The sequence below is a fragment of the Harpia harpyja genome, chromosome 23, assembly GCF_026419915.1.
Source record: "Harpia harpyja isolate bHarHar1 chromosome 23, bHarHar1 primary haplotype, whole genome shotgun sequence".
NCBI lineage: Eukaryota > Metazoa > Chordata > Aves > Accipitriformes > Accipitridae > Harpia > Harpia harpyja.
In genome coordinates, this window is record NC_068962.1 from 12,415,030 (window position 1) to 12,436,473 (window position 21,444).

The 21,444-nt window shown below is 39.5% G+C and overlaps 1 protein-coding gene across 3 annotated transcripts in view; it reads right to left on the minus strand.

The window, feature by feature from the left end:
* NAV3 (neuron navigator 3) overlaps positions 1-21,444 on the minus strand; it is a 420,281-nt gene that overhangs the window by 259,893 nt on the left and 138,944 nt on the right. Inside the window, exon 1 of one of the 3 annotated variants that reach the window (XM_052774467.1) lies at positions 16,228-17,360. The exons of 1 other annotated variant lie outside the window; for it this stretch is intronic. In XM_052774467.1, the coding sequence (XP_052630427.1) occupies positions 16,228-16,470 (243 nt within the window). In that variant the 5' untranslated portion in view covers positions 16,471-17,360. Of the gene's footprint in view, positions 1-16,227; positions 17,361-21,444 lie in introns of those variants that run through there. One more of the 3 variants, XM_052774468.1, reaches the window with a different exon arrangement.

Here is a 21,444-nt window from a genome sequence, read left to right on the forward strand (position 1 = left end):
GTGGAGAAGGAAGGAGGTCTAATGCTGGCAGCTGAATGCAAGTGCTGTGTAAATCTGTAGTAAGATACTGCTGAGATAGTAGACAACTTCTGGTATACGTGCAAGTACACCGATTGCCCATCAACTTGTTAAATATTTCTCCTCGTGTGAACATATAAGGCCTACATGTGTATATATACAGCTGCATTGCCATATATTCAGTAAACTAATTCATTGTAGTAGTTCTGCTTAATGATCCATTTTACTATCTCTACTATCTCTGTAGCACTAAGCAGAAAGCTGTGAGAATGTATCAAAGTGAAACATGTCTCCACCACAGAGATATCTCCATTTCCTATGCAACTGGCTCATTTTAGTATTATCTTTGCTTGCCCATCACTCCTCCTCACCACTTCTCAGGGACTTTCCATAACTTTATATCACCAATCTATTTTAAGAATCAAAAAAAAGGATGCCCCTCTGATAAAAGCATGCCCAGATCCATCACACTTATCAGGGCTATATGTCTGTGCTAGCTTTCAAAGTAGCCTCAAAAGATTTAAATAACGTACTTTGGAACACAGATGTACAATCTGTAATAATAATGATAACGTTAGTAATAAGTACATGAAAAGAGAATATCTTCTCAAACAGAAGTTCTGTACTACAGGTAAGATTCATGTCAACTAATTTTAGACACTGAAAATTAGGTGTTTAACTGAAACTAGATGGTTCATCTCCCCTTAATTAAGCAATAGATGTACATAGCTCCAGAGGGTGAGTCATTCTACCTTTACATAATCATCTCAGGAAAGGGAAAGGAATTGCCCTCAATAAGTATTTATGTCTACCATCTGGCTGTAGTAGAAGCCCAAGCAACTAGCTCAGACTAGACACCAACCTTTTAACTGGCTATAATGAGGTAAGAGGAATTCCACCATGATCAGAGCCTCCACACGGTCTCTGAAAATATCTGGACACTAACTTCTTGCCTGTGTGTTGTCTGTTCTCAACCTTCAGCAGAGTCCTCCACCCTTTCCTAGTCTGACACATACAACTAATATTGCTTCAGTTTTCAATATATGCAAAAATTACAAGAGAGAATTAACAACTTTTCCTCCCTTTTTTGTTCTGTGCTCCCCACTCTACACTGACGCTGGACTTCACTGATCTATGATGCAGGCAAAAGAGCTAGGAGTCTCTTGAACTTTCCTGGTATTTTCCATTGGTCCCAAGCTATTTGCAGACGGGAAAAATCAGTCCCAAACAGCCTGTCCCCTGTGCTCCACATCTTCTATTCATGCTGACTATTTATCACATGCACTTAATCCTAGCTTAACAATAGCATTCAGCTATCAGGACTTAATATTACTAAAATAAAAAAGAAAGATTTCATTAAAGAAATACAACATTTCAGAACAATGTTCTCTACAGACTCGACTCTTTTGGTATGTAGAATAAGGCAGAGAAGGTAGATATGGATTGGCAATAAGGATTGTGAGCAGATTTTTTACTGAGCACATTTCTACTGCCAAAAGTCATTTACGGGTGGGACAGAAGGAGCCTCAAATTTAATCTTTGGAGCCATGAATGTGAACAATTCTCTATGCAGAATTTATGAGCTGTTTTACTTATCAGTGTTTCCTCAGAGTTTTCACGCAGTCAGATTGATTACCCTTTCCTCATACTGTTTGTGCATACTCAAGTTTGGCTATACAGTGCATGAAATGGACATGAACTGCATATTGTACCATACAAGGAAATTAAAGGCAGTGACATGCCAGTCATGGTTATTAAATTTTTGTTCAAAAACACAACATGATATCACTCATAATAAAAATATATATTTCCAAATACTTCAGTATCAAGCATAACCTAAATATTTGGGATTTTTTAATTAGCCAAATTCCATAGGTCAACTAAACAGACAGAACACAAGAAAAAAACAGAGATGGGAAGAGTTTTATTTTTTCTGTAACAAGCTCAGCTTTCATGAAACAATTCATCCTGAATGTTTTCATTTCACAAAGTTGTTGGTTTATTCCCCCCCCCTTTAAATCCATAATTTCCATGACTAAAAGTCTCAGATTACCTGGTTATCAGAAAATACTAGTCATCTGGCATAAAACAGCTCAGGATACCAACATAGCCTAACATTCCCCAGAATAAGGCCTTTGTCCTGGACCTACAATGCACTGCATTTTAAGAATCTCTTTCCCCATACAGTGCTAGGGACCCTGACACAGAATGAAGCTCTGCACATGGTCAGCAAGGCACCCGCAAAATAATGGATATACAATCTGTGTGACCCAAGCAAATAGGGGACAGTACATCAATACATCCTTAGACAGACAAACTGATTTCCCCAAGTAGCAGCACTAGCAGTGGCAGTTTCTGTTCAAGTTTACTTGTAAAACCTTGTCATAGAAAGTCTGGCAGAGATGTTAGGCAAATTTCTCAAAAAACAACTTCACTCTGTGGCAACGCCTGATGGTTACTAACCAACTACTGGATGGATTTCTTGAGTTATGAAGAAACCTGAGTATAGAGATTTTAAGCATATATATCTTATTGGAGTTTAGGTTTTGGTTGAGGCTGGAATACTCCAAGAACAAATATGTGTCTATGAAGCATTTAAAAATGAACAAATGTAAAAATTTAAACCAAAATATTTCATATTTTTCATGATAACAGATTATGTTTATTTGCTATTTTATTTTACTTGCTTACCTAATCATGGTGTTAGATACACTTTGATACAGCAGAGTAATGAGAACGTGTTACAGACATAATACCGTCCACAACAGGATACAGTTTGTTTTTTTAAAACACACCGTGCCAGTTTGTGGAAGAAGTAATGGCCTGTATAGCTTGAAAATCTATCTTGTGATAATGTAAGAGGTTGCAGATTGTCTAACCACAATGAAATGGGATGATATTCATACTCCAGTGAGTAAATGGAGAAACTCCCACTGATTTCAGCAAGAACACAGTGAGTTCTGATTTCAGAAGGCTAATTTTGCCATGTTTCTAAAATGAAGTACTTAGAGTGATGGAGCGAACAACAGGCATCTCCCTAACGGACAACAGCGAGATGATAAAAGCAGAAAGCTGCAGAAGCATCCAAATACAGAGTAACAAATTCTAGTCTGTTTGGAAACTGAATCGTCAATAACTTAAACATTTTATTTACCGTCTCTGCATTGGTCTCCTTGGCGTTGCTGAGGCAGCTTCACACCCCAGAGGAACTGGAGGAGGCAATGCCGCCCGGGAGAGGGACAGTGGAGGGACAAGACCGCAGAGCTGCCTGCCAGTCCCTGCCCTGCCACTGGGAATTTGGGCTGCTGAGCTGCTGCTAAGAGTGCTGTGGATGCTACGCATGGTCTAAATGGCACAGGGATCAGTGCTTCTGCTGGTTTTGCCTGGTTTGGTATTGAACATATAAATTAATTCTACAAGTAACAAAAAGCAAAAAGATTTGTTGTACATCTCACTTTTATTACTATGAGCAGTACTTCTATCCTTTCTAAGTCTTCACCAAAAAGATAACATATATGACATATGTACATGTATATATACATATGCATGTATAATATGCATTAATACAGATATGTAATGTACGTGACATATGGCACGTAAATCAATAAAAAATTATTCAAGTGTGTAGCTCATTTAAATATGTCTCTAAATCACCTTCCACAATACTTAAAAATATTTTATTGAGTATACTTTAAATTTTTGTAAATACATAGATAAATGCCAGCAGGTACCTGCATATGAGCATACACATCCTTCACTATCTTTAATATGCACCATAAACTAAGTATGTATAGTGGTTTCAGTCTACATAGGAGGCACTACTGGTGCCAAAATGCTAAACCTACATTTATTGTCTCTGTGCTATAAAAATGAAATCTCACAGTGGCTTTAGAGGAGCTGTAGCAATCTATTCAGTCAATGATTTGCTGTCTTAAGATTTTCAGTCATCTCTGCTCCGATCTGTGTCCAGCTGCTCCGAAAGTGTTAGGGCACACCTATGTTTGTCACACTGTTAACACATCTGAAAGTATCCTAAAAACAACTGCAGAATTAAGTTAACTAGATGAGCACAAAAATTATTAGTTGAATAGCTCTTCTGAAGAGTTCAACTAATTGTTAAGGAGACAGACCCCAAACTGCACTCAAATGAAGACATCGGGTTGATCTGACAAATGAAAAAGCACTGTGAAGTAATATTGCCTTACACAGTCCTTAAACTTCCACTCGGAATTGTATCAAGTATTAGTTGAAGTATCATTCCTAAGGTTAATTAAGATAAACAAAGGTAGTTGTAGAAGAGAGCTGTTGCACTTAGAGTTTCTTATTTTGTAACAAAGTGTCTATTTGTATATTTCGGTTAAAATGTTTCAACACTAAAAAAATTGTTGTATAATCACACCACCAGTGATAGAACCACACAAGTCATACCAAGACAAGGACTTCATCTCAGGAATTAACAATTTCTTACACTTTGCCTCATAGTGGAACTACATGAAGTAATACCCCAAACTTTTCCAAAAGATCCAAAATCTTTTGTTGCTCTGAAGTAGTGGCAATATGCATACCCAGCCTTCGGTTCAGGTTAACTACTGCACCCACGCAGAGTTTTGCAAGGAATGGGCTGAATTACAAATACAGGTTTGCTAATACAGTAGGAACCAATATTCACCTTCCAAAAGTCCAGTTCTTGGATATGCCACTGATTTATGGCTTGATCAAGATACATAACATTTCTATCTAATCAATTAGGACAAAATAACTTGTTTATGTCAGAACTGTGTGGTGAATCTTGGGTTACTCTCTGCAAAGGCTGTTGAGATCCTTAAAGACATGTATACATCTGAGTGAAAATTTCTGTTGAAAATACTGACTTTACTATCATCCGAGCTGAATTTTTTAATGGGAAGTGAAGGAAACTTTTGTCCCTTTAGACTGAAATACGACCAGTATCACTCTGCCTTTGCTGGCATTTATATCAGTATTTCACAATGAGATCTCACAACTTCTCTCAAATTAAATGAGATCACCTCCAATGTTCAGGAGAAAAGGGATTGAATTTTCCATAGATGCAAATACATCCCTAATCCCCTTGTTTTCAGGGAGTCTGAGTTCTCCAGTATCTCTTTTGCTGATCTCAATCTCCTGTATTATATTCTTTTTCTGTTGCCAAGTCCCCTTTAAGTAATATTTTGAATGACAGTCTTTAGTTTGACACACCGGTTCCCAATATGCTCAGTTCTGTGTGCTCCCTTCTCTGAAACTTAATTTGATTTGCTTTTTCAGCTTCCCTCATGACTCTACATCTTCTCTGCATCATGTCCACAAATGAGGCAGAATAAGCCAGAAAAATCCTGCACTGACATGGTGGAGCCCTGGGAAGAAAGCCTTGTTTTCATTTCCACATATTTTTCTTTTATTCCCCATTCCCTTGTGCTAATAGCTCACCTTATAAACCCAAACTCTTTAAGACTATGACTGACATAGCTGTCCTAGATTGGGAGGGTTTCTTTGCCCTCATTCATTGGTGACACAACCCCCAACCCATTCCAGACACCCAGCTGAAGAAACCTTGTTGTTCTTGCTTAAAAGCAGTCCGTACCTGAAACTTTTGCAAATTAGACTGTTTCAAAAACCACATCTGGAGATGGCATCACCTATGAACAGAGCATGTGACTGTCAATCACCACAGAGACTTTCTCTGTGGAGCAACCTACTTCCAGGTTTTAGCTAATAATACAGAAGCGTACCAGTCTTCAGCGTGATACTGCAGTGAGGTAAAGAAAACAGCAAAGACGCTGTTGTTCTCTCCTTACCTTTGTCAGGATCACGAATATACACAGGAAAAAATGTATGTTGTATATAAAATGCCTTCTACTTGTGTCTTCTTGTTACAAGCAAGAGTGAAGAATGGATGCATTATTAAATTGACCGGAAGTTGTTAACATCAGTAACTGATTAGGTTAAAAAAAATCAATTTTTCTAAGGTCATTCAAAGCAATTTCAGTAGCATGTTTAAAAGTAGCTAATTAGATTATTTCTTCAGTATTAAAAAAATAAAATGAAACAGTACTTAGCCACCAAACAACTTTAATAATAATGGCATTATTACCATTTCACATATGAGCTGAGTTCAAGGAGGTACTTGATAGAAACCAGAAGTGAAACTAGATTGTGGCTTCCCATGCAAGTCGCTAGGCCTTACTCCCTCTCAGAAACATTTCAAAAGCAAATCTGAACCTGCAGCTCTCAAGCTTTCAGATTTGTGCTGCTCCTTCATGAGAAACAGATTCCTTCAGCTCTTCCTTCCAGCACTCCATCTCTGGCTGGTGAGCTGGCCAGCAATGACTAAAGCAGGCAGACTGATCAGCTGAGGAAATTTCTAAACTCCTTTTGAACTTTTATTTGTTATTTCACATTCTTATTTAATGCCTATTTATTTCCACTACAGAGACAGCTTACAAAAAAAAAACAACCCCAAGACCAAAACCAAAACCAAAACAAAAAAATACCCCCAAAAGAAAGAAAACAGCTTGTTTACTGCATAGATGTGTTGCCAGGAAATCCCATTGTTGTAGTGGTGAGTAAAAGTCCTGCACCCTGACTTATGTCTTACTCACCCTAAATCATGTATGAGCCATGCAGCCTTTCCTGATTAATGAAAGTGGTCAAATGTTTTACAACACTTGCTAGGAAGTCATCTTTCTGTGCATGACCACTCTGATTACTAAGCTGTGATGGTCTTACACATGCCCTGTAAATCAAATCCTGATGCACAACAGGAAGTTTTCATTGCCAAGTCTGTTGGAGTTTAACACAACATCAACGTGATATAAAGCCAGGTGTTAAAATAGTCAAAGGGAGATATTTTGAAATGGAAAGCACAAGAGAGAGCTCAACATCTATTTTTGTTCTAGCTTTTCAAATTTGCAGCAATTCACTAATTGGAGAGTTTCACCTGAATAAAATATTTTGAACTACTGTTGAGAGATATATAGAAGGATGAAATGCTTTCCGCTGTATTAAGATCAGAGGGGCAGAGCAGTAAAGGAGGGTTTACAGGAAAATAAACATAACTAAAAAGATAAGTCAGACCAAATGTCGTGCTGAAAGTAGGTTAGGACAATACTAATATTATACTTGGTTAACTTCTCTCATGTTTTATGCAGAGTTAGTACAGACGTTTAGTGGCTGGCACCTTCTCAGTTTATATATCCAGAAATACTATGGTCCAGCCCTAACCACTTCAAAATTATGCTTCCCTTTGATTTGCTTGTTTTCCAAGCTCTCTCAACTTGCTTTACACAGAACATACACAAGAGCCATCAGAAACCTGCACATCTTACACGGGGGAATTATCCCCTCGCATTTACCAGACAAAACACTCTACATTCCTTTTCTGAATTTTAAATAAGTTATGCTATCTTCCAGCCAACATCCTCTTGCCAGTAAAAACAAAAAAGAAGGTTTTGTGACCTTAAAAACATCATGGGCAAGTGAAGATTCGCAGAAATTATTCCACTAGTAGGTTTGAGAATAGATAGATACTTCCTCCTCTTCCAGCTTAATCCCCAAACACCCTCGCTGTCAAAAGGCTATTGTTAAGGCATGGGCTTCCTCCAAGACCACATCCTGTGAATCAGGTCAAAGTGAAACACAGAGCTGCTTTAAAGAACTACTCTTTGCGTGCCCTGTATACAAGTGCAGGAAAAACTATGCAACTCAAAAATTTAGTGTACTAGAGAAAAAAAGACAGTGGACCTAGACCAGAATGAACACATAGTTAAAAATATTAGCAGTTCTCAGTTGTAATTGATGGCCTTGTTATTTACTAAATACAAGGGTTTCTGCTACCAATAAGCTAGACACTTAATTCAGAAGCAGAAATTAAGACCAAAAAAAGTCATCTCTCCTTAAAAAAGACCTGCTTTTATTCCATAATTATTTATACTTTCCACATCATATTTAGTAAGTGAAAAGCCTATCAACAGCACTGTACACAGGACTTTTAATGAGTGTTACACTGCTCCACAAAGGGTGCAACATATTCTGCATCTCTAATAAATTGTGTCACAGTCTGTGTTGATCGTATACATTAAAATCAAAGAATGTGGCTCCTGGAGTAAAAGTCCACCTCCAGGTCAGAGCTGGGCCCACATTGATGGTAGCCACTGACATTGCAATGAAGAAAAAGCCAAAACTGTCCTTATGAAGCAAGCAGGAAAAATAACTCATTATCTGGATGTTTTATTCTTAACTGATGCCTTAGAAAAGACAAAGGATGTGCTTGTGGTTATGATGTGGGGACTGGGACTCAAGATATATATGACTTGAAATTCCTAGTCCTGCCACAAAGTCCCAGCCTGAGTGTGGGAAAATCATCCATTTCCCCTTTAATCTCTCCTCTCCCTCTGCACTGCGGGGTAATATTTTTCCCTTTCTCCCTGACTCCGTGTAATACAGCCATACATTCTGTAGGGCTGCAACTAACTTCTCCTGGGCATGTGCATGCTACCTGTTGTGATAAGGCATCAATCTAGTAAAAATTTCTAGGATCAAGGTCTGGTTGAAACTCAGAAAAAATCCACAGAAAGGACATCCTCGTGTTTTTACTTAAGGGAAGAAATGTTTTTTAGCTGAGTCGAACTTCCTAATCTTAGTGGTACCCCTCACTCTGCTGGTGCATTGGGATGCTCCTGTCTTCTAGGGAGCAGCATGTACAGCCCCTAAAAAATGCAGCCAGCTGAAATATTCACTGCAGTGCTCCTGAAGGGATTTTTGAAGGATCTCTGAGCCCTAAACTGAATGGGTTTCACAGGGTTTCTATGTTCCTTGTTATAAAGCAAAGAACTGAGTCCCAGAGAGTCACTCCACTGCCAGATCTCACAGGATCTTGAGTCATGAGGGCACTCCAATCCCGATATCCTATATGCCAGGGAAATGAGTGTTTCCAAGCAAGCGACTAGCTGGCGGGTCTCCAAAGATACCTTACCTATGCTTTCGGGAAACTTAACTGGAACTGCAATACTTCAGTGAAATGCCTCTGGAAACACGCATACCGTACAATGGCATTTTTGCTAAGGTAGCAAAGCTGTCTCCAGAGGGAGTCCTTACATCTCTAGGGCACTGTGGGCCACAGGGCTGTCAGCTCAGGTTCCCAGAGTAGCATGGTTTTATTAGCACAGACCTGCACTCAGAGGAATCAAGGAACGAGAAAAGAGAATGAGAAGACCATCAGGATGGCCATCGAGTCCTTTGCATGAGGAAGGACCAGTGCTAGTGATGCTATGAATGGCAAGTGTACACGCCTTTGTTTTTTAAAATACTCCAGTGACGCAGATACTATACCTTCTGCATGCAAGCCTTCCCCTGTTTAACTACTGTTACTGCCAGGAAGTTTTAGTAAAGCCTAACTAAAACTTCCTAGGGTATAATATAAGCCCATTATTTTTATCTAGAGATGGAGACCACTTATCTCCATTTTTGGTCATGGAGAACAGATCACCCCAAGGGGCTGCAAGAGTGTTGCACCAAGCAAATATCGCTGGGTTGCTTCAGGTTCTGGAGCTCTGCTAGTGCATCCACAGTGCCTTAACACTCGGACACACTCCTATTTTCAAGGAAAGGATTTTTTTAATGAAAAGTTGTTTGGTCAGGAAATCCCCAAGAGGCTTCCCTAGGCACAAATGCATTACAAAAGAGTAAGAGTAATTGTTTTCTGCTGATGCCTAAAACCAGCTCACAAAACAAAAATTAATATGAAATACGTTGAGTTCTATGTTCTTATTTTGTGAAAGAAATAAAACAAAAGCAGTAGGAAAGGTAGGCAGATGTCTTAAGCTCAGGTTGGTAAATACCCTCTGAGTTACAAATTACAAACAAAAAGCATCTGTCAACCTACACTCAATACAATTTTCTCACAAATACAAAAGCTTTGAGAGTTGCATGTTGTGTTACTGTACATTTATCTCAACTATAGGAAAATATGCTTGGTACAGATGATTAGAAAATAAACATGTAACTGTGAAGTTGACTCCAAGCTCATACAGCGTGAGGCTCTTAAATCAGTTATAATATAGCGTAGACAGATGGTGCTGGATACATAAAGCACATTAAAGATGCTGTTATCTGTTTGATAAAGAAATAATTCAGAGCACAAGGCAAGAAGCTGAAATTGCTGACAATCTGAACTCCTGCCAGCTGTCCTGGCTTCACTAGGGCTGTGTGAATTTTAAACACACATAGTCCCAGGTGTCAGCAGTGCTGACTGAAATTTCTGGCAGCTAGTTCAGTGCTTTTGAAACAATGCTGGCTTCCCATCACTAGCAGTCACTATGGGGAGAAGATAGGCGGTCTCTGGCTGCTTCTGCTGCCCTTTTTGTTGCCTTGGCCATAGTGCTGTAAATGAAACACTCGGCACAATGAGCGGCCTCCTTTCTTGCCAACCCACAAGGCAGACATCTCCAATGCACTAGCACTGAGAAAAGGAAGGGTATGACAAAATGGGGAAATAAACTCATTTATTTATGTTCCCTAGATTCAGTATGTCAAGAAACTCGGTGGATCTTGGCCCTGAGAGACCGGACAAAAAGGTACCCAAGAAATTGAAAGGTCAAGGAGATGTGGGATTGCAACAGATGCTCTGCTTGGGAGATGTTTGGGGAATGGTGGGAAAGGGTCACACAGAACCTAAGTAAATGGTGTGGAAGGGTTAGCTGAGGAAAGACGGAGATATGGAACTTGTTCATGGCACACATCTGGTTTTCCAATGTGCACAGTATTCCCGTTGGCCTGAGCAGGAGCTCCACCCATGTACGGAAAGCAAAAATATTTGTCTTGAGATCTGTCTGGATAGAAGAGCCTAGCCGTCCTTCAAGTTTGGTGTCTGGTGACAGGCAGGAGTTACCACATCACCAACAAACTGCTTAAAATTGATGAGGAAAAAATGGGAGGTTTCCCTGCACATTCCAATGTCCTACTGCAACAGGGTTGGCTGAATGACACTGGAAGCCCTCACACCAAGACCGAGATGCAACAGTATGATACTAAATGAAATGAACCTCATGAGTCACTTTAATAGCAGCAGCATGTGTTTTTGCCTAATCACATCAAAGTATTTAGCTTTGTTTTGTGACACTGACATTCATTTTGGATTACTTTAACAGTGTTCACTTGGTACAACTAAGTGTTTCAGACTCCATTCTTCGTTGGCCATGCTCCCCAGGTAGAGCACATCTATTCTTCTCCATTCTGCTGATTTACAGATGGCTTCCCCAGCCCAACTGCTCAGATTTCTGTCCTCTAAAGAAGCCAGTTGTGTCTCTTTCCTCAAGTGGACACATCATATTCTTTGTCATTTCTTCCACAAGGCCTTGCAGCAGATTCATTTCCTGAGTTCCCTTGAGATCTTCCTGTATCAGAGTCATATTGTTTAATGATGAACTTCGTGGGGCTGGACCCCTTTAAGGGAGATCAAAAATTACCATCCATTCATCCTCTGCGTACCAGTATCTCCATACTACAAGAATCTTAATATAAACCCCCAAAACTGAAGTATCTAGAAAAGTTTTAGGTTTATATGTATGTGTGTTGGACCAGTTGTGGAGCCTGACTAGCACTTTCCAATAATGAATAGTGATATGAAAAATGTTACAGTCATGACAGGAAGACTTGATTAGTGGATACTGAGAAAAACAAGTCATATGCAGAAGGCTGTAAAGATGTCTGCCAACAGGAAGGAAGAAGCAGATAAAGCAGACAGCAGCAGACAGATAGCATGGACAAAGAGAAACTGAAAAAAAGAAAAAAAAAGATAATATGACAGTAAAGGAATGAATTAACTCAGGAAGGAAGGCTAAAATCTTATCGTCCAAGTCATGTAACCAGAACACTACAATTAATATATCAGATTCAGCTCAGAGAAAATTCAGTTTGCAAGCATGAATGATGGTGCAGTGCTCTTGAAAGAAGAAAGTCTGATGATGGGAGGAAAACCCGGGGTGCATAAAGCAGAGCATGGCAAGACGCAGCCCCAGGAAGCCAGGCCAGAAGACCGGCCTGCCTAGCAGGGGTGCTGACTGCCAGCAGCTGCTCAGCTTTGTGCCAGAAACGATGCAAAGCAGTACCTTTGCGACTGCACCATCAAATGTATGAGGGCAGCTGAAATCAATCGTGGTGACCTGGAGTAAAATACTATTGCCATTGGCATTTTGCTGCAGGTCAATATAGTGCAGTTAGCACTGAGTGACCAAAATAAGTTGGTTTTGCAAACTCTTTCTTCATTCCTTTAGTTTTAAGCCATTACTTCATTTACCTTTCTACAATACTACTTGATATTTTTTCATTTTGTTACCATTTAATAGCCCATTCTACAACTAGGACGGTATCACAAGGCAGCCTAGCATGATCCAATAACCTTGGTCTCATTAGTTTAGCAAGCAGTATAAAAGTGGTGGCACAGAAATATAAATAACATTGTACCCACAGTTAGAAAAATATTACAAAAGATACTGGTGTTTTCAGACGTGGGTTTGCATAAAAACACTCTGTGGTCCAACTGAACAGCAAAATTCCATCTGCTTCAAAGACAGCCAGCATTTCACCTCATGAATCCAGCAGCTGGATTCCTTTCCTGTGTACATATATAGGAATAAACTTTTGTCTATATGATACTCAGGGAAAAAGAATGTGCTCTGAATGCTTGCGTTCAAATATTTTGCATGACTATTCACATCATAAGTGTTCATGCAGTCAGTTTAAACATTAGTGGGTTTAGCAAGAAAGCAGATGGACCTGTATGTGACTTAGGTACCAAAGCACAAATCAGGAAAATTTTGAACAAAAGTGCAGTTGAATAAACTACACAGAGAATAATTTAAAACATTGGCAACTTATTATTTGCTTTCCTAGGCTTAACTATGTTCTATCCAATTAAGAAAAAAGTTGAACATAACTACCTCAGACTTTTCCTACCACAGTTTTTATTAAAATAATAATATCACTTTTATTAAACTTTAAACTACATCATGTCCACAAAAAAGAAAACAACCAAGACTGCATGTGCAAGTGCAGGAAAATCATGTGAGATGGGAGAGACGCCTAGGGAAAAGAGAACTGATGTTTGCAGCTGTATTCCTAACCAGCCTTGGCAAGCCAGTTGTGTGCAAAAGCCAACACAAGTGTCAAAAGTCTTGAACAATCAGGTGTGGTGAGACTGAAGGCCATAGAGGAAACAGCTGGGTGGCAACGACCTACTGTATTGACATGTATAACCCAAATTTATCTTGGAATCCTTAGCGCTTATAGATAGCAACAGGATATGTCACAGTGACTACATGTGTCAATCTAAGTGCCTTCCAGACAGGATGAGAAATCTGGTGACCCACAGTGCAGCATATGTAAAATAGCAAAGAAAGCAATGCTAAAGGTTGCAATCCAGCAGCCAAGGGCAAAAGTTAACCAGATGATTAATTCACATGTCCCATTGTCTTTTTCAGATAGTTATCCATCATTTCTCCCTCAAAAATCAGTGCTGCCTTATATCCAATGATATAACATAAGCATACAAGCAGTATGCTATATAGGCAGATTTTACTCTCAGTTGGAAACTCAGACTAGGTATTCATTACATTTCGATTGAAAGACGTTTATCTGATCACTGTTATAATGAAACATTCCCAATGTACAGCATTGTATACCACAGAGCCACATAGGAATATCACATATTTGATTAATATGTTTGCTAACCAAAGAAATCAACCAAAGGTCTATTGGAGACACCACTCACAAATGGTCAAGCTTTGGGACAACACAATCTGTAATGCAGAACTTGCATCTGGTTAGCAAACCTGAAGAGACATTAACTCTAACAACTCCCTCAAATTTGTGCTTAGAACTACTGCTTAGATAACCTGGACATACTGCTGAGGCTACCAGGCACTGGGAAACAGGGTGGCACGGATCTCCATTGCTGATGAAGAAAAATAGCATTCAGTATTTTTAGGCTGATACTTTGAAGTTTGCTAGTAAGAAAAGCCTGAAAATAAATTCTTCATCATAACCACCCACCTTATAGCCCGAATTACTTTGTCAAAAAGATTTCACAAAACTTGCTTAAAAGGCGAATAAAAGAACATCCTTCCAAAAAATGTGCCTGGAAGAAAATTGGGCAAGGGGCTGTCACTAAGCTTTACTGGGACTGTTGGACTTGTAAGGGGGGAATACAGAAAAGCTGCAGAAATGAGAAACTTCTTAAATGCTCAACACCTCTGTAAATCCAGGTAGCCAGGGGAGGTCTTCAGACCATCACATGCAAAAACTGGCCTTACTCTTTAAGGATCATCTTTTAAAAGTGCTCACCTGCCTCCATTAAGAACAGAAGGAGAGAAAGATCTAATGGCTGGTAGGTTGTTTTTTGGAGGTCAGTTTGTTCTGTGTTTTTTTCTTTAAAAAACAGTCTCTAAGATTACAAGTGTTGTCAAACCCATGAAACATGAAATGGTAAATTGGGATCATAGTTTGGGTCTAGCCTGTTGCTTTACTCGCTAGCATTTCAGCAGTGTTCAGGACCAGGTGCCTTGGAAAGATATGACTCCCATTAGGTTTCATGCTGATCTCTAATAGTTCCCAAGCGTTTTAAAGACTGAAGACAAGATGCTTTATGTCTTTCTCCACACTTTTTTAAAGAATCAAGAAACATCTCTCAGTAGGCAACGTAACTGTACTTTTTTTTCTGAAAATAGTACTTGCAAATCTAATTTACTTTTCATGCAGTACCCATTAAAGAACAACATTAAAGAGGAAACAAAGAATATTTTCTTTTAAAAATAAGCAAGGAAGCAGGAATCATATTTGTTGAAAAGTTGTATTATTATCTTCATGTTGCACTCATGTCATTGAAAAGGGCCGTTCATCACTTCTGGTAATCAAGAGGTGAACAGTCTGCTCTTTCTTTATATTTCTATATAGCATGTCTGAGACCACCAGTCCATCATCTTTGGAAGGCAGGGAGAGGCGATACAAAAAACTCCAAGGGAAAAATTAAGTGACATGACCAAAATCTCATGGGGAAATATGTGGCAGGGATTAAAAAGGAAACCAAATGTTCAGAATCCCAACCCTATGCTTTAACCACAAAACCAACTCTCTTCACTAATACCAAATTAACCCAGTAACTAAAAACAAAGGAAAACCAAGTATATATATTATGTATATCTTGCCACTTTAACAGCTCTGATGACACTCAAGTGTCCTCAAACTAAATAAGAAGCAACTACAAATATATGTTTAATCCCAGTGTGGTAATCAGTTCCACAAACCAAAAGTACTAGAAAAGCAAGGGAAAGTAACCTCACATAACACTGCTTGCTGAAGCTGTTAAACCACACATGCAGCCGTAATGTACTGACTGAAAGATCTACAGAAATATATACTACTGACAAGAAGGGACTCAATACTCAGGTTCAAAGCATGAAAAATGTTTTCAACTACAGCAGAAAGACCAGTAAAAACTCAAGCAGAAGTTTTTTAATTGTTAATTAAGAGTCAAAAAGAACCCCCTTACAAAAGAAAAAACCCAAGCAGTCTAAAAAACGTCATGGCATCCATCCTACTTCAGACAAACCTTTTTTTTTAAATCACAATGAATCAGAGCTAGATAGGGGCTAGGAAGAAGGAATTTTGCAGAAGACAAAAACACAGGTACTTTTCACTGAGAAGCTGTATTTCTGGTTCAGCAGTTCTGCAGCAAGAGTAGCCAGATCACTTGGAAAGTGAAAAGAAAATCAATTACTTGTTTTTATTTTAAAAGAGCCTCCCTGTGGGAATAGGTGTGGGCGTGAGAGCTCTTTTTAAACTTCATAATATAACATGAAGCAGCCAAGATTTTTTTTTTTTTTTTTTAAAGTACTGTCATGTCATTGAGCTGCTTACTGGGTGCTGGAACAGTTTTTCTCTACTTATGATTCTACTGATCCTTATCAAAATGCATCTGTGAAGCCTTTAACACTAACATTTAAAAACAGAATATTTATTCAAACAGCAACACTGAGCAAAACAAATTTCCAAGGCTGCTATACAAGCTCACTGATGACAGCAAGTCTATTTACCCAATTACCCCCGAGTTCTGCATGCAGTAGGTTTCTATCAGATTTTTGTCTGAGCAAATCAACATTTTCTGAGAATTGAGATCCGCAGGTAAAGTTTACAACTAACCTTGCTATCTTCGATCTCCTGGGTTTTTCCTTGAAGCGCTCTCCTCTCTCCAAAATCACAGGTTGACTTTAACGTAAGCTGACAAGAAAGCATCGAGCTCTCTGCCCCAGTAAGCTCCAAAGACTTTGGTGAGTACTGCTGCGAGCCGGCAGGGCCAAGGTTGGGTATTGGGAGGGCAGTGTGAACAGGCTTTGACCCTACGGCTGGCTGTCTTAACTTGGAGGCAACCCCAAGTACAGGCATGGCTTCTATAAAAGTATCTTCTTTCTGCCAAAGAAAATGCTCCTGACCTCAGTCTGGTAGACTCCAGCTTCAGTAATTCCAGAACAAATACTTTAAACAAAAGTAGCAGTCATCTTTTCAAAAACTTCTTAAAACAATAATATTACGAGTTTTACAAGGAAGCAAAACTTTTCCTTCATCTCTCCCCTTCTCCCTCGCAGCCACTCACACGCGCTGCTCAGTGAGTCAGTGGCTCGGGAAGACTAAACACTCCTTTGGGGCGTGAACTTTTCTTGAAGGTAACTGCCACAGAGCTGCCTGTCTGGGATTAAAGAACTCATAAATTCGCTTTCTCTTCTTCCTACAGCATTCCAGGTCTGCGCGTTAAGTGAATGAAGGACAGGAGAAAAGGAGGGAGAGAAGAGATGAAACCTCCCCGTAATCCAACTGTCAAAACAGCTCCGAGACCACAACACTAGAAGCAGAGACCTCTTCCTGACTACATAAATAACCAGCCCACATCTTAAAAAAAAACAAACCTCTTTTTTTTTCTGATTTAAAAAAAAAAAAAAAGGACCTGAGTAGTGGCCAAAGCAAACAGCTGTTGGAAGAGTTTTTATCCCGGAAATAATCTCAGCAATGAAGCTGTTTGTCTGATTCCTGGCTATTTTTCACTGCTGACAACCATGAGCTACGGTGTTTCATTCCCTGTTCCTCCCGTGAAATCAGGTTAAAATCGTGCAAGAGCATGGCTAGGAACAGACGCTGAATCACAGTGTGGGTAACGTCTGTGTGCTATGAAAAATCCATACAAAAACACAGAGCAGGATATAGGAAAATCACAAGCATTGTTAGAAGATTTAGTCAATACAGCTTTTCAGAGTTCTTTTTTTTTTCTTTCTTTCTTGGTGGTGGTGCTAACGTCATCTATTCAATGTTAACGCTTCCCCTTCTAAAAACATTTAAAGCTCCATGAAGTCCATGTCCAACGCATCATTTCTGCTTGTTGCTCATAGAAATATTCTTGCTGGCAACCTCAAATCCTTGTACATGGAAGTACAAGACAGATAGGCAAGCAGAGCGGGCTATAAAACGAGTCACGATGGACAGTCCAAATTGCTGAGCGGCATAAACACTTACTTAAAAGGACAACTGTAAATTCCTTTGAGAGCCTATAGCAGGGGAACCCATTTTAAACTGTGATATAAGGAAAAAAATGTGCAGAAGTGCCATACCATTAAAATCCTACAGGATTTTATCACCCAGCATTATGGACAAAAATGCTGCATATGTTTTTCTTGTTACCTCTTCCAAAATAAAAGATAGAGAGATAGGATGGCCTGAATCCTATTCTGCCACTAATATCCTACAAGGTATTAACTATGCCTTCCCTGAATAGTATGTACGATTAACACTATAGCTGTAAGCCCAAGAGAAAATAAGAGCCTTCTGGACTTTTAAGTTCTCAAATTAAGGATGACAAGAGTTAGAAAAAAGCACTGAAAAGAAAACAGAGTAAATGAGAAGCAGACTAAAAGGATTCTCTTAAATCACCCTTTGAAATTATTTTGCAGAATAAAACTGTAATACACAGTATTATCCTCTATCTTTCGTTTACAAAGAACACACTGACACAGTAGTTAAAAATTCAACTCTCTATATTGACTTATAAACTATCCCATTCTTGTTTGTAGTTTGTAGGAGCGAATCTGACCTGGTTTAGTAATCTCCTGAGGTTTGAAGTGTGTGTATGGAGGATCAGCAAACCCATTTCAGCATCCTTTGCTTATCTTCTCTTTGGTTTTGCCACCATTAACAGTAGCCGCAATGGGCTTTATGCAAGACTGCACAGAGGTAACTGCTCTGCATTTTAGACAAGTTCAGCCCACAGAACACACCACTCTGCTCCAACGAGTGGAATATTCTTGTTCGGTGTGACATTTTAGGTCTTGTGCAGAGCAAAGGGGAAGAAAGCTCCTTGTGCGGTCCGCATTTGTTCTCCAGCATCATAAAGCACTGTGGCTGTGTAAGGAATTTAGGTTTCTTAGCACAACTGTTAGCAGTTAACGCTTTAGAAAGTGCACATATGCAAAGGCTGAAGCGGACCACAGGAAAAGAGGGATTTATCTCTTGCAAGGTTTGAGGAGATGAAAAATCCTCATGAGGACTGTTAACCAACGATCAAGACAAAGAATAAACTAGAGTCATGAGACAGATACTTTCTTAAAAAGAACTTTGCCAAAAAAATGTAACTGAATCTTATTACTTCTCAGGGTTATAATTTTACGAGGTAATGCATTATGGTAATCTTGCTGTTCTTCTTTTGAATACGAATGATGAGGTCATGATACCCACAGTCTCTTTTGCAACCCATTTTCCCAGCACAGAAACCTTAAAAGTAATAAGTAAGCAAGCTTACTAGGAAAGAGTCATCTGTAATACATAATCAACGGGGTTTGGAAATGATGTGAAGCTGGTGTTACTCTTTCAAAATAATTATTACTCTTTCAAAATAATTATTAATTATCTTATGACTTTTAAGCTAGTACCAGGTCAGGGACATCAACTTCAGAACCCCATTTAGTTAGAATTTTTACAATGATAAAACCCAGAAGTGTTTCTGGTCTACCAAAGATACAAAGAAGAATCTACAAGATTGTTTGCAGGAATTGGGGAAGGTAATGGAGGAAAACAACAATACTACTCCACAGGTAAGAATGTGGTTACAAGTCTGGTCTTCCTTCTTTGTTTTCTCTCATTCTAATTCTAAGCAAAGGATAAATAAACAAACATCTGCAGTCCTTACAAATCATTTAGCTACATTTTCGCTTGAAAGGCTTTTGTGTACCTCATGATGAATGTGGGTTTTATGAAGGATATCAGGGAAAAGAATATTAAACAACTAAGCTTCAGTAGTGTTTTCTATGCAAACAGGAAAGCACAGGATAAAGCATCTGTAGACAGCATGCATGAACTGGCACCAGATGCAGGTGCTGGTGGTGGAGCTGGACAGGCAGGGGATGGCACCACAGGCAGAAGCTGTCTGGGCCCACAAGGATTCTGTAAAGGGAGGAACAGGGCATAACTGTGGGGAAAGGGCAAAGCTGGAAGCTGCAAAGAAGGGTGCCTTGTTAGGCATCGCGCTGGCAATGTGAGCTTGATGGGATTGTCCTCGGCAGCTCTGGGGTGGGGAGCTGAGCGACCATCAGGCAGGGCTGCCAGGGAGAATCCAAAGAAGGAATGAGGATGATTTAGGTATGTGTGAATAGCGTCCAAACAGAATGAAGGGATATCTGTGAGAAACCAGGGGTGGAGAAGTTGCAAGCAGTGGCTATAACCTGGGGTTACATGAAATCAAAGACCACGACACACAGCTTGGTATGAGGGACAAATATATTGTTGGCAGGATAAAGAAAGTAGTGAGTAAAAAGACATGGCTGACAGAAACAAGGGACACATCTTCAGTTGGTTACATGAAGCTGATAGAGATATCTAGAAAGGGATTGCAAATAAACAGTTCAGGCTAAACATTGTACAGAGAGAGGACCTGTAGGTTTCTAATTTACTGGCTTAGACATTTATCAGCTTAGACATCCTCAAGCCAGGCAGGTAAGGGACATCATCTGGATTCGGGATGCAGGAGGATCAACACAGATCATGACTGAAACCCTGCCACAAGGGAAATGATGAAGTTGTGCAGGAAAGGTTAGAGAATTGTGAGGAGGCTAGAAGACAACCGAGCTGTAAAAAAAAACAGAGGGCAACCTTTCCAGTGGGACCTTATATAAGAAGATGAAAGTGGAAAAAGATACCAAAAAATGGGAAAACAGAGCAAAGGTCAGAACACAATTCTTAGTAGTCTTGTCAGCAGTAGTGGCAGTTCCAATGAAGTGTTGAAGGCAGGACCATTTCTTTAGCTAATAATGATTAAAAATTATGACATTCTGGCTATAAAGCATGACTGAAAGCATCAAGCAATCAATGTTTTCACACAAATTATGAGTCACATGAATGACTTGTACCTCAAAGTAAGACAGTACGTATGCATTCAGTATAATAATCCCCACATCCCAGAAAAAGCCGTAATATTTATTTCATATAGCAAGAGTAAACACACCTGAAATCCAAGCCACCTCATAAAAGAAGGTATCTGTCAGTTATAATATTAAGGCGAATTTTTGGTCTCAAGGCTTAGCAGGAAAAAACGTTCACAGCACAACACCCCAGCATAAATTTCCTTTCCTTCATCGCATCTGATATCAGAACGAGTCCCATGAAGGCTGCTCCCCTTCTGTACCCCCAGCCCTCAGACAAACTGCTCACATGAACTGAACAGACAGCTGGCAGTGTCTCCCAGACCACAGGAAATATCAAGAGAGGGGACACCTGCCTCAAAAGTGGAGCCAAGAGATTTGTTTGCTCCTTCTGGTCTATGATCTTCGACAAGGAAGCTGTTGCATGTGTCCAGGGTCAAACAGGAAATGTCAGGGGTGCAGAGACTGCAGAGCTCTGTTCTGAGCTGTTTCCCTACTTCATCCCACTGGCGTAACAGCTGTGTCTATAGCTTACGTGAGCCGGGCCAACTTCTGAACGAGCTTGAATGTGCCGATGCAATCGCACGATGTTGTGCGCGCTCATTTCAGGTTGAGCAGAAAGTTTTCCCCAGCTGCGGACAGAGAACTCTTGAAAAAGCAACCAACGATACTAAAATACTGAAGGTACCTAAAATGGTTTTTATGATTTGTTTAATAAACCAAGGTAAGCCAGGTTTAAACTTTTATCATACGAGTAAGAAGCAAGCCACGTGTCTGTTTGGTATAACAAAATACGTTCAATCTGTCAGATAAGGAGACAAATTGTTCAGCTCTGACTCGCGTTCACAGCATAATTCTACCGTTAGTAGAATTAGTCTCAAGGTAAGACACGTAACAAGAATTTAATCCTATCTGCAAGTACGTAATGCTACTGAGTAAGCTGCTATTGTTTTTCTTAACA